The sequence below is a fragment of the Mustela lutreola genome, chromosome 5 (assembly GCF_030435805.1).
Source record: "Mustela lutreola isolate mMusLut2 chromosome 5, mMusLut2.pri, whole genome shotgun sequence".
NCBI lineage: Eukaryota > Metazoa > Chordata > Mammalia > Carnivora > Mustelidae > Mustela > Mustela lutreola.
The window spans coordinates 85,437,418-85,451,476 of record NC_081294.1 but is presented as its reverse complement, the minus strand read 5'-3'; the positions used below and the strand labels follow the sequence as shown (position 1 = coordinate 85,451,476).

The following is a 14,059-nucleotide window of genomic DNA, read 5'->3' as shown; positions in this document are numbered from 1 at the left end:
GTTTATATCCAATCTGATGGATACATGAAGTTACTTTATTTTCTAGTTAAGCAAATAAATCGAGAAAGCAAAAACTAAAATCTTTGCCTAAAACTCCAGAGATAGAAACTAGAAACTAAAGGATTTCAGAAAATTAAAGGTATTTCAAAAGAGATAATTGAAATTCACAACCAAAGTAGAATCTAATAGGAATGAGGCCAATATAAACTACTTATTAAAGTTATTATGGGAACACCTGGGTGCCTCACTTAGTTTTGGCTCAGGTCATCATCTCAGGGTCATGAGATCGAGCCCCTTACCTGGCTCGGTGCTGGGCTGTGGAGCCTACATAAGATTCTCTTTCTCTCTCCCCCTCTGCCCCTCCACCCACGCACCAAAAAGTTATTATCACCTTTCCTGGCCTGCTTCTTAGTTGCCACAGAACAATGCATACAGTGTTGTTTTTCTTAGCTCTTTAATTTAGTCTGTACATGACAAGAGTAAAAGTATTGCTTTACAATTGAGGTTGAATGAAATGAAATACGCAAGACATGAAATTTTATTCTTTTTTCCACTCTTAAAAACTGTACTCTTAGTATATTTTAACAAAATAATGGTTTTGTTTTTTGTTTTTGTATTTTATTTTCTCAAAATGAGAAACAGTTTTGAATGACTGCAAATACATCACTTTTCCTTGTCTTATAAAAATATATAATTTGGGGGCGCCTGGGTGGCTCAGTGGGTTAAAGCCTCTGCCTTCAGCTCAGGTCATGATCTCAGGTTCCTGGGATCGAGTCCCGCATCTGGCTCTCTGCTCAGCAGGGAGCCTGCTTCCCCCTCTCTCTCTGCCTGCCTCTCTGCCTCTACTTGTGATCTGTCTCTGTCAAAGAAATAAATAAAAATCTTTTAAAAAAATACATAATATTTTTATTCTCTTTTTTCTGATTGTGTTTCTTGTAGGAATATGTACCAGTTAACACTGGACCAAATGCTGATTTAAATCCACTTTATCACAAGTACAGCAGCCGCACTCAGCATGCTATTCTCTACATGAATCCCCATAAAATCAACCTGGATCTCATTTTGGAACTTCTTATATACTTAGGTATATATCTTTTTTTTCTAATTTGACTCCATTTTGTTTTGATAAAACTTTTCTGCTTACTAAAGATGTTTTAGTAACGTGTTATATGCTATCCCTTACCTTTTTTCTTATGTTGAATTTCAGACAGAAGTCCCCAATTCAGAAATATTGAAGGAGCAGTATTGATCTTTTTACCAGGACTTGCACATATTCAGCAGTTGTATGATCTCCTGTCAACTGACAGAAGATTTTTTTCTGAACGGTAATTACCAGTCTTCATTATATTCCAAGTAGTTTTGAAATAGAAAAATGTTTTGTTTATTAAAATTCTTGATCAGAATTTTCCGTCTTTTTACCTTCAAGTTTTTTAAGTTTTTTAACATTTCTATTATAGCACTTAATATACTAAAAATTTTAGGTATTGTTTCTGCTTTTGTTTTGTCTTCTTATTATGAGTATGCAGAGGGAATCCTGTGGTTGAGAGTATGACGGTGACTCCCCTTCCCCACCACCTGGACAGCGCAAAACCCCTACAGGTTGCAGTTTATCACCCAGACATATGGAGTCAGCTGTTTAGTGTATCTGTGCTGATATGGTTCATTACTGCTGTCACGGTTACCATATCCAAGCATATTTTTAAATTCTCTAAACCTTATATTCCATATAAATTTATATGAAGTATTTTCTCTTTGATGAGTATATGGGGTTTCATTATATCATTCTCAGAACTTTTGTGTTTGAAATTTTTCATAATAAAAAAATTTTTAATTGCTATTTGCAAATAAATTTTGTTATTCTTTGCAGTGTCTTCTAAAGAGAAACTCTTGCTAAGAACTATGATTTTAACTTTCAGATATAAAGTGATAGCTCTGCATTCTATTCTTTCAACTCAAGATCAAGCTGCAGCGTTCACACTTCCTCCTCCTGGAGTCAGGAAGGTAAAATTCCATGAAGCAAATTTATGTGTGATCTGAGAATATTTTGTGAAATATTAGGACTCTTTAACATCAGTTATTAAAATGTTATTAAGTGTATATATTGCATGCAGACTCCAGATGCTATCTGGCTTAACATAATCAGAAGTGAACCCAATAATGAAATTTAAGTATTTGAATATTTATATTATGCATTATTAAAGGGACAAGGCTTTTAGGGGAGTGACAGTTGAAAAATATTATGGCATGGGTTTTGCTTGTGAAAAGAAAAAGAAAAATCACTACTGTCCCATCCTTTTCACGAGGGATGTTGGATGTCGAGCTATTTGAATGCTGTGAGGATTCTTTGTTGTTCTCCAGACTGTTCATCCCTGATTATCTTTGTTAATACATACACCATTAGGTTAGGAAACAGTCTCAGTATTTTCATGCCTCCTCCATTCAGGATTCTAAATGTGAAGAGGTACTTGGCAGAGAGTTTCTCAGATTTAGAAGGGGATAAAAGAGCACAGTGTAAGAACTGTGGGGAATCTGAGAGCTCCCAGAAAAGAGCCTGCGTTCTGAGGCTGCTCTGACCTGTAACATTTGGGCTTCCCTCCAAGATTTGGTTTAAAGAAGAGAGTTCTACCTCTTTAAAAAAATTTTAAAAATAAAAAAATAAAAAGATTATTTATTTATCAGAAAGCAAGCCCAAGCAGGGGTAGCATCAGGAAGTGGGAAAAGCAGACTCTGTGCTGAGCAAGGAGTCTGATGCAGGACTTAATCCCAGGACCTTGTGATTATGACCTGAGTCAAAGGCAGATGCTTAACCAACTGAGCCACCCAGGTGTCCTGAAAAAAATTTTTTTTAATTTTTTTAATTAGAACGAGCAGTAGATCCCATCTAAGTCTTAGAACCCAGATTATTATTTCCTAGAAATTTTCCCAGGAAAACAAGCATTCACTGTTGAATTACAGAGTTGAGATAGAACAATATGAAAATGACTATTTGATGGAAAATTTCCTAAATGTTCTACCTCCAAGGACTCAAGAGAAAAAATGCGGACTATAGTATGCAGCCATCACTATTAAGAATTTTAGAACTAGGGGCGCCTGGGTGGCTCAGTGGGTTAAGCCGCTGCCTTCGGCTCAGGTCATGATCTCGGGGTCCTGGGATCGAGTCCCGCATCGGGCTCTCTCTGCTCAGCAGGGAAGCCTGCTTCCTCCTCTCTCTCTCTGCCTCTCTGCCCACTTGTGATTTCTCTCTGTCAAATAAATAAATAAAATCTTTAAAAAAAAAAAAAAAAAAAAAAAAAAGAATTTTAGAACTAGAAATGGATCTAAGAAATCATCTGTTTCTACCCCCTACGTTACAGTAGACGTATCTGAAATCATCTGAGGTAAAATGACTTGGCTGAGGTCACAGAGCTAGTTAGTAGTAGAGTCAGGGCAGTAACAACTTCTTACTGACATACTGTTTTTTCCCCAATAATTGTAAATGGTTGTGCTGAGCTGTCTCTATTCCTGACCCAATTTCCCAGGCTACTTAGTTCATTTTAAGATGACTGACTAGAATTAGGGGAACAGTATTTTTGTTGGAATAAAAATCCCTAACTTTAATTGGCAAGCTAAGCTGTGAAAACTAATTGTAAAGAATTAAAATTACACAGTAATGGCAAGTTTTTTTTTTTTTTAAGATTTTATTTATTTGACAGAGATAACAAGGAGGCAGAGGCAGGCAGTAGTTGGGGGAGAGCAGGATCCCTGCTGAGCAGAGAGTCTGATGGGGGGCTCAATCCCGAGATCCTGAGATCATGACCTGAGCCGAAGGCAGAGGCTTAACCCACTGAGCCACCCAGATGCCCCAGTAAATTTTTGTAAATAATGTTGAAATTCACTTTTTAAAATTCATCAAGTCAAACTGTATAGTTTAAATGATTGCACACTGCTGAAAGTTATCTAAATCTTTTGGCTTTTGTTTATTTTCAGATTGTCTTAGCGACAAATATCGCAGAAACAGGTATCACTATTCCAGATGTTGTATTTGTAATTGACACTGGAAGAACAAAAGAAAATAAGTAAGTTTGAGAAGGGTTTGGTGCTCCTGTATTCTTGGGAAAAATCACAGAATCATATAGGGAAAATCCCAAATGTCCTAATTCTACCTGAAGCAAAAAGCCTCAGAGAAACTCTTAAGAAACTTTAAAATGCCCAAGAGTAAATGTCAGGTTTCATGTCTTGATTTTTCCCACAAGTGATGCTTGTATACCACTACTTATAGAAAACTGAGAAAATTTTCAGAACATAATTTTTTGTAAATTTGTAAAATATCTTTACAAAAACATTTATGAGATTATAACAGCGTATGGATTTTGGAATCAAAGTTGGATTAAAATCTCTGCTCTATAGTCTTGAGCAAATAATAATTCAGTAAGTATAATTATCAGTTGCCTCCTATATAAATGGGAAGCATGAATATTTTTCATAACTGAAAGTACATGATAAGTTAATTGGCACTTAATAGGTTAACCTTACCTGAATCTTCATAAAAAGATTACTACTTTTAATGTTTTAATGGTTATTTGGCAAAAACAGGGAAAACCTCCTTGATAGTCTATTGTAATCCATATACACTTTCCCTCTATTGGGAAACTTCAGCAATATTTGGCAATGCATATGACTACTGAGAGGCATTTCTCAAACTCTTTCAAAGAAGTCTTATTGCATAATTGATAGGCCTTCCATTAAAATAAAACATCTTCCATGATCAGATTAATTTTTTTCCCTTGTAGAGGTATCTGAAGCTTTTGACAGTCTGAGATTCAGTTTGGAAAGTTGGCTAAATTATTTAAATATGAAGCATGACTTAGAAAATTGGCTCACAATTATGATGGACTTTTTTTTAGCTTGTCTTCAATATAATTTTAACAGTCACCTATTTCCAACCTTTTTCAGATTTTGATTTAAGCTCTTTATCTAATTATTCTGTCCTGAAACTTTTCTTCAGGTACCATGAAAGCAGTCAGATGAGTTCTTTGGTTGAGACGTTTGTCAGTAAAGCAAGTGCTCTGCAGCGGCAGGGGAGAGCTGGAAGGGTCCGAGATGGCTTCTGCTTCAGAATGTACACAAGAGAAAGGTATGACACAGCACTGGAAATCAAAAATACATCTGTCATTATAGTGTGGCATTTCTGATAATGGGTCAAGTGTTTAATATGATTTTATTTTTCAGATTTGAAGGCTTTATGGATTATTCTGTCCCTGAAATCTTGCGTGTACCTCTGGAGGAATTATGTCTTCACATTATGGTAATGCCAAAGGAATTCGGATGCAATTTTTTTCATTCTTTACTACTCCTTTCTTAAAAAGAAGAACAAAATATGAACACTTAAAATTCTCTTACTCTACATTGCTCTAGATTTTCAAGAATTTTATTTACTCTTTAATAAATAACCACTCCTCCATCTTTTTTTTTTTTTTAAGATTTTATTTATTTATTTGAGAGAGAGAAAGAGTGTGCATGAGAGACAGCAGAGGCAGGGGAAGAGGTAGAAGTAGGTTCCTGTTTGAGCAGGGAGTTTAGTGTGAGGCTCAATCCCAGAATCCCAGGATTATGACCTGAGCTAAAAGCAGTTGCTTAACCGACTGAGCCATTCAGGTGCCCTGTCCCCCATCTTTTTATAAGTAAACCCACTGTACTTAAATTTGACCACAGGCACCCATCCTTAATAGACTAAAACTAGCTCTCAACTGGTGCAGTATTGCTCAACAAAGTACAGTTGGCAATGTCTTCAGACATTTTTGCTTTTCAGACCTTAGGGGGAGGAGGAGGCCATGCTACATGGGCATCTAGTGGGTAGAGACCAGGGATGACTGCTAAACCTTGCATATTACACAGCAGTCTCTTAAAGAATTATCTGGCCCAGGGGCGCCTGGGTGACTCAGTGGATTAAAGCCTCTGCCTTCAGCTCAGGTCATGATCCCAAGGTCCTGGGATCGAGCCCCACATCAGGCTCTCTGCTCAGCGGCGAGCCTGCTTCTCCCCTCTCACTCTGTGTGCCTCTCTGCCTACTTGTGATCTCTTTCTGTCAAATAAATAAATAAAATCTTAAAAAAAAAAAAAATTATCTGGCCCAAAATAACAGTGCTGAGATAGAGAAACCCCGACATAGACCAAGACCTTCCTATTCTAAAAGATCTTTAATTCCCTTCACTTATTAGATTTTGACTTTACAAAAATCAGGAATGAAGAAACTAAAATGGCCTAGAGGATCTCTTCCTCATGCCAGCCATTAACACACACACACAGAGTTTCTCACACACTTCCCAATTTTAAGAAAAAGAACAGGTCAGCCTTACTGAGACATTTATGTCTCTTTGGTCAGAATTTATTTCCAATTTGACCATCTCTTTGGTCAGTTCTAATAATATACTGATTTATCACTCTTTCTTAATGTGCAGAAATGCAATCTTGGTTCTCCTGAAGATTTCCTCTCCAAAGCCTTAGATCCTCCTCAGCTTCAAGTAATCAGCAATGCAATGAATTTACTCCGAAAAATTGGAGCATGTGAACTAAATGAGCCTACACTGACTCCACTGGGCCAACACCTTGCAGCTCTGCCTGTGAATGTCAAGATTGGCAAGATGCTTATTTTTGGTGCCATATTTGGTTGCCTTGACCCAGTGGTAAGATAAATGCTTCTCTTGCTTCTTCACTTTATCATTTTGGCTAAGTTTGGAAATAATTTTTAACTTTTTGTATTTACATACAAAATCATATACATTCATCTCTTAAGAGTACTGTAGGTACTATTTTATAATAGGGTTTGGCTTGTCTAGACTTTTGCTATCAAAAATCCCATTTGAAATGTTTATTTAATTGAATATATAGATGGGGGGGGTGGAACAAGCAAGCTCTGGTGGGTGGGAAGGGGAGAGTCTTAAGCAGGCTTCCTGCCCAGTACAGAGGCCAACCAGAGCTCGATCTCATGACCCTGAGATCCTGACCTGAGCCAAAATCAAGAATTGGACCAAGCTCAACTGACTGAGCCACCCAGGTGCCCCTTTATATAAAGTAGATTCTTTTAAAACTGCGAACCCCACAGATTTACCTAAGGAGAATGAAAAACTTTATTCCTTCACTTTTTCTGCATTATCTCTCTGAGCCAGCACTTACTGGCAGTTCTGTTTTATCAGGTTATCTCAGAATTAACAAATTTTGTGCCTCCTTCTGAATCTCTGGGCTCTATATGCCTGCTGTGCCATTACAGCTTCCCAGTTTTACCAGGCTGTGGCCTTTTCTGGGGTTGCAAACCAGGGCTGTTTAAAAACAGAATGAATAAGTGTTTAACATACTCGGTTTCTCTAGTATTAAGAATACTCACCAGAATTGTGCTGAGTCCAAAAATAACCTGACATGATAGTTGATGTGAAAAGCTGCAACAAAAACAAATGGATCATAATGCATTACAAATTATTTTTTAAGTATTTAAAGAACATTGCAGGCAATGGAAATTCTGTAAGCTAAGAGTCAAGATACAGGAGGTACGACTCTGGATTGCTTCTCCCTATATGAGACTATGAATCACTATATACCCAGTCAGGTTTTTATCTCTGATTCTGGTGATGTAACCTCCTTATAAATATGGTCTAGAAGTGCTGTATTTTTAAAATTAAGTGAAGCCCACAATAACTAATTAAAATGAAACTGCTAGCTATTGAAGAACACAAGGTGTTGGAAAAGAAACATGCAACTTGAAAGTGGGACTGTTGTATGATTTGCTTTCCTTTACAAATAACCTTTCCATATATACCTCTTTACTGATAAATGTTCTGGTTATTTATGGATAGGCAACACTAGCTGCAGTGATGACCGAGAAGTCTCCTTTTACTACACCAATTGGTCGGAAAGATGAGGCAGATCTTGCCAAATCAGCTTTGGCTATGGCCCATTCGGACCACCTGACGATCTACAACGCATACCTAGGGTAAAGAAATAATCTGGGTGTTGTCAGTAAGTCAGTGACTGAGGTTATTTACTTAAAAAAAAATTCTTTGACTTGCATTCAAAAGGTAAATCTAAGATTTACCTTTTAGTTACTTCATCTGTCAAGGTATAATTATATTAAAGATTTTTTTATAATCCTTCTAAAATTTAAGAATAATGTACATTGTATTGTACCTATATTACCTCATATTTGGAGTTAATAATTTACTCATACACAAAAAAGTCTCCATATTGCAGTTCATACTCCTATATTCAGTTAGTAACTCCTACAACAATTAAGACCCCCCCCTTAAGTGATTGTAATTTCATTAAAGCTTACTTTGGTTAATACCCCTGAAACAGAGAGTTTGAAAAGAAAACATGTTAAACTTGGGTCATTTTATGTACATAGATGGAAAAAAGCACGGCAAGAAGGCGGCTGTCGTTCTGAAATAGCATACTGCCGGAGAAACTTTCTTAATAGAACATCTCTGTTAACCCTAGAGGTAAGTCTTGATAGAGCTTGCTAATTCGGGGCCATATGGTTGACGGATAGGCTTATTGTAAGAAATAGAAATGCCTCGGGTGGTGATTGATATAGTACAGATTTAATTTGCTGAATTACTGAATTTGTAATTTTTTGTTTCATTTCTTATAGTAGGTGACTTTTATGTATTAAACAGCGATTTAAAATAGTATTTAACAGTCATAATGTAATAGTCATAAAATGCTTCCAAGGCTTAGGACCTAGTCATTTTTCCTAAGAGCCACAGTTCCCTTTAGTGAAATTCTTCTCTGTTTTCCTGAGCATTAGCCAGCTACTTCATTGCAGGTAGGATGATAGCTATGGTAAAGCATCCACAGCATGGTACTCTGTGGCTGATTGTGACCAAGTGTATAAATCTGCTCTTGGGAAGGGAAACCTAACAACTGTGCCCATCACTCAGGTTTTGATGACTGCTGAGGACCAGAATTATTTCTTGGAGGAGAGAGAGTAGAAGTTTGGTTAAAATAAAAAGACAAGTGATGGCAAAAAGCAGGGCTCCTCTGCAGATACTTCCTGTTCATGGTGCATAGGAAATGATGTTCAGTACACCATCTAAAGGCAAACAGTTTCTACTGCAGACATGCTATAAAAGTATTCAGAAAAATAAACAGTGTATCTTAGATAATTTCTCTATTCTGTGCTCATATCTTACAGGGTTAAATATTTTATTCCCATATAACTTAAGCCATTATTTTTTGTTATTCAAAATAACGGCCAGGACGAGAGCAGGAGAATGAGTTTTGTCCTTCTACAAGTAGATAAAGGGATAAAGTGAAGAAACAGCTGTCTCTGGGCTAACTCACTGGGATTCCTGTCTCCACTCCCTTAAAACCACCCATCTACCTCCCGCCTCCTTTCTTCACGTCCCCTGCTGCAAGGTTTTCCATCTCTTCACCTCCCCTGTGGTGGTAGAGCAGCTGTTTGGCCTTTTCTCACCTGGAATCAAAGTCTCTTAAGCCCCAAACCAGAAACCTAAAGGAAATCCAAATGTAAATATCACCTTTTAATCGACTGTATCCTGTTTGCTATGAAAAATGCTCATCCTTCCTATAGAATTTAAACTGGTTGGCACTTAGTTACTAAAGGCAAATACAGATTTTTCACAACAATTTTAGATTAAATGAAGGTGTCATTGTTAGAATTAAGGTGAGATTCTCGGGGGCAAATGAACAAAGTATTTGCAGTCCAGGACCAAGATTCTCTCCTGTTCTTCATCAGTATTAGTCCTCTCTGAGTGGAGAGAGCTACTACTGAAGTAAATATATTGAATTCAAATGTGTTCAGGCACATTTTTATTGCTCTCACATTTTAGACATGTTTTATGACACGGAAAGTCTTGGGCCATGGAAATAGGTAACTCTTGATTTACCGTATCGTTTTTTCCTCCTTTGATTTGGGCTCTAGTTAACTAAATAATTTGGCATCCTATCAATTTTGATGGGAAACAGCAATATATATTAAAGGATTGTCAGTTTCTCTATTTTAATCAATTGTGACCTTGTCTCTTTTTAACATAAACCAATCTAGGATGTAAAACAAGAATTAATCAAGTTGGTTAAGGCAGCAGGATTTTCATCATCCACAACACCCAATGACTGGGAAGGAAACAGAGCCTCACAGACCCTTTCCTTCCAAGAAATTGCCCTTCTTAAAGCTGTACTGGCCGCTGGACTATATGACAATGTGGGGAAGATAATCTATACAAAATCAGTTGATGTTACAGAAAAATTGGCTTGCATTGTGGAGACAGCCCAAGGCAAAGCTCAAGTACATCCATCCTCAGTAAATCGAGATTTGCAGACTTATGGATGGCTCTTATACCAGGAGAAGGTAAAGTGCTTATTCTTAATTCCACTATTCAGAGATTTATTCTAGAAGTCAGTTGTAACAAGTCACGATGCCCCAACAAGTATTATATTTGGTTCTCAAGTTGAACAGTTTATTTTTTACATATTTGAAATCTGTGTGTATATAGTTTCTCATAAAAAGTCCTATCTCTTTCACTTAATGAAAGAAAAATATTAAGGTTTCTATGCTATCATCTTTCCTACCTGAAGTAAAGACAATTATAGCAAATAGATATTGTTTAATAATGTATCAGTTCAAAAAAAAATAATGTATCAGTTCCGAGATTTCAACAAAAGGTGCTACCTCAAAAGAGAACAAAGACATGTTCTATGTGCATTCCAAATAAAGGAGATATGGGATTAGACAGAACTCTATATGATCTGGCAACAGTTTGAGTCACTGTGTAACCCAAGATAGTTTAAAAGTATTTATAGATTACAATTAAGAAAATCTTTTCAGTCGTAGCTTGCTATAAACTAACAAGGATCCATATTTTGAAGTACTGGGTCAAAAATCATTACACTGTCATAACCCTTGAATATAAAAGCTGAGGAATTCCTGACTAATGACCATAACTGAACATTGATCTAAAAACCAGACACTATGAAACTGTTTTATTTTTGAGCTAATTAACAGCATTAGTATTATAAAATGGCTTGTTCATAGTTTCATTTATGCTGAAGGTATATAATTTGCCCTTACAATTAATGTTTTAAAATGCCTTTTAATAGTATAAATGCACAGATGTTAGAATGTAAAGGTAGCTTTACAAAACTTACAGTGTAAATCTTACATGAGCAAATTACAGAAATGCTTACATGAAACAGATGAATGTCTCACATTTTCAGGCTGCAAAGTTTTTTTTCTCTCTTTATTCCTATGCAGGTAAGGTATACCCGAGTTTATCTGAGGGAAACTACTCTAATAACCCCTTTTCCAGTTTTACTTTTTGGTGGTGATATTGAAGTTCAACACCGGGAACGTCTTCTTTCCATTGATGGCTGGATCTATTTTCAGGTACATGCTACAGCTGATCTCATAACATTAAAATTTTCTACTTACAGTAACAGGTAGATTTTTAAAATTTTATTGGTGTTTGCATAGTTTCTCCCTATAATTTCACTGAAAGTGGAAGACTTCCTTATTTTATCTTGCCTATACTGTTTTAAATCAGTTAAATACAAAAATTAAATAATATCCCTACTATTGCAGACTATATTATCAGTAATAATAACTTGCCATCCCTAAGTTAACTGTCTCAGTAGTTAACTTTACATGGATTATTCTAAATTTATTACCCTGATAACCTTGTGATTAATTTCCATATATGAGATACTTATATTCAGTGAGAAGTTTAAATAACTTTCTTAGAGTAAATGAATTGCTGTTATTAGCCAAGCAAGACTTCTAAGCTCCTTCTACTTCATACCAACTGTAAGAAATCACAGCTTTTAATGAGTATGGTCAATTTTTCCTCCAGAAAAATTAGACCAGTCATTGCTACCGGCAATAAGCTTATTTCTTTGTAACCCCATCAACAGTGACCAGCTTTTAAAAAATCTAAAACATTCTGTTACTCTGTGCCATCACAATTTGTCTTAGACTGAAGAAGTAAACTTAAATGCGACTTAAAAAATATATGCAATTCTCTCCAAGAGGTCAGGGTTGTAGAAATTGTCTATTTAAGGTTAGTAAATTACACCTCAGTAAAACTATTAATTCCTTCCCCCAAATTTCAGGCTTCACCTCCACAGTTATTGTAAGAAGTTACAGGAAATAATTTCCCTGTATTTTTCCAATAACATTTTATATTCAAGTCTAGATGTGTTTAAACACATGGTATACATGCTTTCTTTCACTTATTGAAACACATTCACACTCACAGAGATTAACTTTGGACAATATGTCATCTCCTCTCAACAGGCTCCTGTAAAAATAGCTGTCATTTTCAAGCAGCTTAGAGTTCTCATTGATTCTGTTTTAAGAAAAAAGCTTGAAAATCCTAAGATGTCCCTTGAAAGTAAGTATTTGCTTTTAATATAGCTGGAAAACTATTTTTAAACATTTTGAGTACATTAGCACACTGAAGTCTTAACAGTCCATATGATTAAAAATTGTTTTCATAAAATTTATGCTGAATTCCATCAGACTCCTAGACATTGCTTCATTATTCACAATCTAATTATCTTACTCTTTCCTCTTCTAAGCTTTACTTCTAAACTTCTGGCTATTTCCGGGAAAAAAGGATGGTGAAACTGAGCATTGTTAAATTATGATTATAAGGGACATTCTGTGAGGTTCCCAACATGTTTTTATCGACCATTATCACAAAAGTAGAGCTCTAGTCCGTTTAAAAAGTACATTATTTTTCAACAGAAACCTGTAGTAAACACCTGAATTTTCCATTAATCTGGTGCAGTGTTTCCCACCCAAACTTCCCAAATCATCCGAATCGTCTTGGCAGATATTAAAATACAAAGTCCAAAGACCTACCCCAGATCAGACATATTTAATCTTTATGGGAGAGGCCTGTGTGTTATTTTTTAATCACTTAATTTATAACCCTTTCCCCTACTGCCATCCCCCTTCTTAAATAGAGTAACTTTTATTAAACTGGATTATTTTACTGGTAAAATTTGTCATTTAGGATTTGTTTGGTTAAATCTTCATGCTTTGATTTAAGGTGTTTCTCTATGCCCTCTATATCCTGCGAACTATATAGTAGTTCTATCTAAAGCTTTGATTAATTGGATTTCTAGGAAAAGGATATTTTCTGCTTGCTGCTCTGTTCTTCCCATTGCATCACATTACAAAGCATTTCAGTTTGGTTTTCCCACTTTGAATGATGTTAAGAATTGATCAGTGGGTTGCAGCATGATTGATTGTATTTAACAAGTATCTCAGTTAATGCTCATAGAATAAAATGTTGGAAGCTATGGATCTAGTGCTACTACCCTCAAACTTAGGGAGCTTAAAATTCATGGTTCTTTTTAGACCGTCATTGTTTCCCTTTTAGCAAATGATCTTTTCTTTTTCTTCCTTCCTTCCTTCCTTTATTTATTAATTAATGTCAGAGTAGCCCCCAAGACTGAGTGTCAGGCCATGGGCCCAGTTATCAGAATTTCTCAGGGTACTCTCTTACTGAAGTGTCTAATGTAAAGACAGAATTTCAGTCTTGCAGCCCTGATTATTACACCTATCTGAAGGGCAGTGAAGTTCTTAAGAAGTCACAGTCTCGGAACAGCTGTTGAAAAGGAGAAGCATCTGTTAACATAACCTCCTTAGCAAATACTGTAGCCTCTGTTGCTCTGTTTGTCAGATTAATTGGTGTTTATACTTTTGTTGTGTAGAGAGATCTGTCACTTCCCCATTGACACCTCTCCAAGAGTTCTTCCCTGTTAGAAGTTACTGTTTCTGTTCAGACTAAACATGGAGCAACTGGTATCAGTTCCTCCTCCTTTGTCCATACCGTGGAAATCCTGACATATTCTGAAGACGATGGAACAGCTTATAGATCCTTCAGTATATCTGAGCCAGGTGACAAAGTTAGCAAACTATCTGTCTTAAAAGAATTTTTAAATAAATAATTCCTTATAAAGGACAAATAGTTAAATCACATCACTTTTTGGGGCACTGGCCTACTTGTCATAGTAGGGTCAAATAACTATAACAATAATATCTGTAGAGCAACAAATCCTATTT

The 14,059-nt window shown here is 36.1% G+C and overlaps 1 protein-coding gene and 1 long non-coding RNA gene across 3 annotated transcripts in view; one reads left to right on the top strand and one right to left on the bottom strand.

Annotated features, from left to right (window-relative positions):
* Window positions 1-14,059, top strand: part of DHX29 (DExH-box helicase 29) — a 59,089-nt gene that overhangs the window by 44,525 nt on the left and 505 nt on the right. For both annotated transcript variants that reach the window (XM_059174997.1, XM_059174996.1), the window contains 12 exons: window positions 940-1,084; window positions 1,208-1,325; window positions 1,917-2,001; window positions 3,967-4,055; window positions 4,985-5,113; window positions 5,209-5,284; window positions 6,438-6,662; window positions 7,827-7,963; window positions 8,375-8,468; window positions 10,037-10,339; window positions 11,243-11,374; window positions 12,281-12,377. In XM_059174997.1, coding sequence (XP_059030980.1) covers window positions 940-1,084; window positions 1,208-1,325; window positions 1,917-2,001; window positions 3,967-4,055; window positions 4,985-5,113; window positions 5,209-5,284; window positions 6,438-6,662; window positions 7,827-7,963; window positions 8,375-8,468; window positions 10,037-10,339; window positions 11,243-11,374; window positions 12,281-12,377 — 1,630 coding nt within the window. The remainder of the gene's footprint in view (window positions 1-939; window positions 1,085-1,207; window positions 1,326-1,916; window positions 2,002-3,966; window positions 4,056-4,984; window positions 5,114-5,208; window positions 5,285-6,437; window positions 6,663-7,826; window positions 7,964-8,374; window positions 8,469-10,036; window positions 10,340-11,242; window positions 11,375-12,280; window positions 12,378-14,059) is intronic.
* LOC131832238 (uncharacterized) overlaps window positions 4,992-14,059 on the bottom strand; it is a 40,738-nt gene continuing 31,670 nt past the window's right edge. Inside the window, exons 3-4 of the long non-coding RNA XR_009353955.1 lie at window positions 7,361-7,412; window positions 4,992-5,126 (exon numbers count right to left, since the gene is read on the bottom strand). This is a non-coding gene — a long non-coding RNA (uncharacterized LOC131832238). The remainder of the gene's footprint in view (window positions 5,127-7,360; window positions 7,413-14,059) is intronic.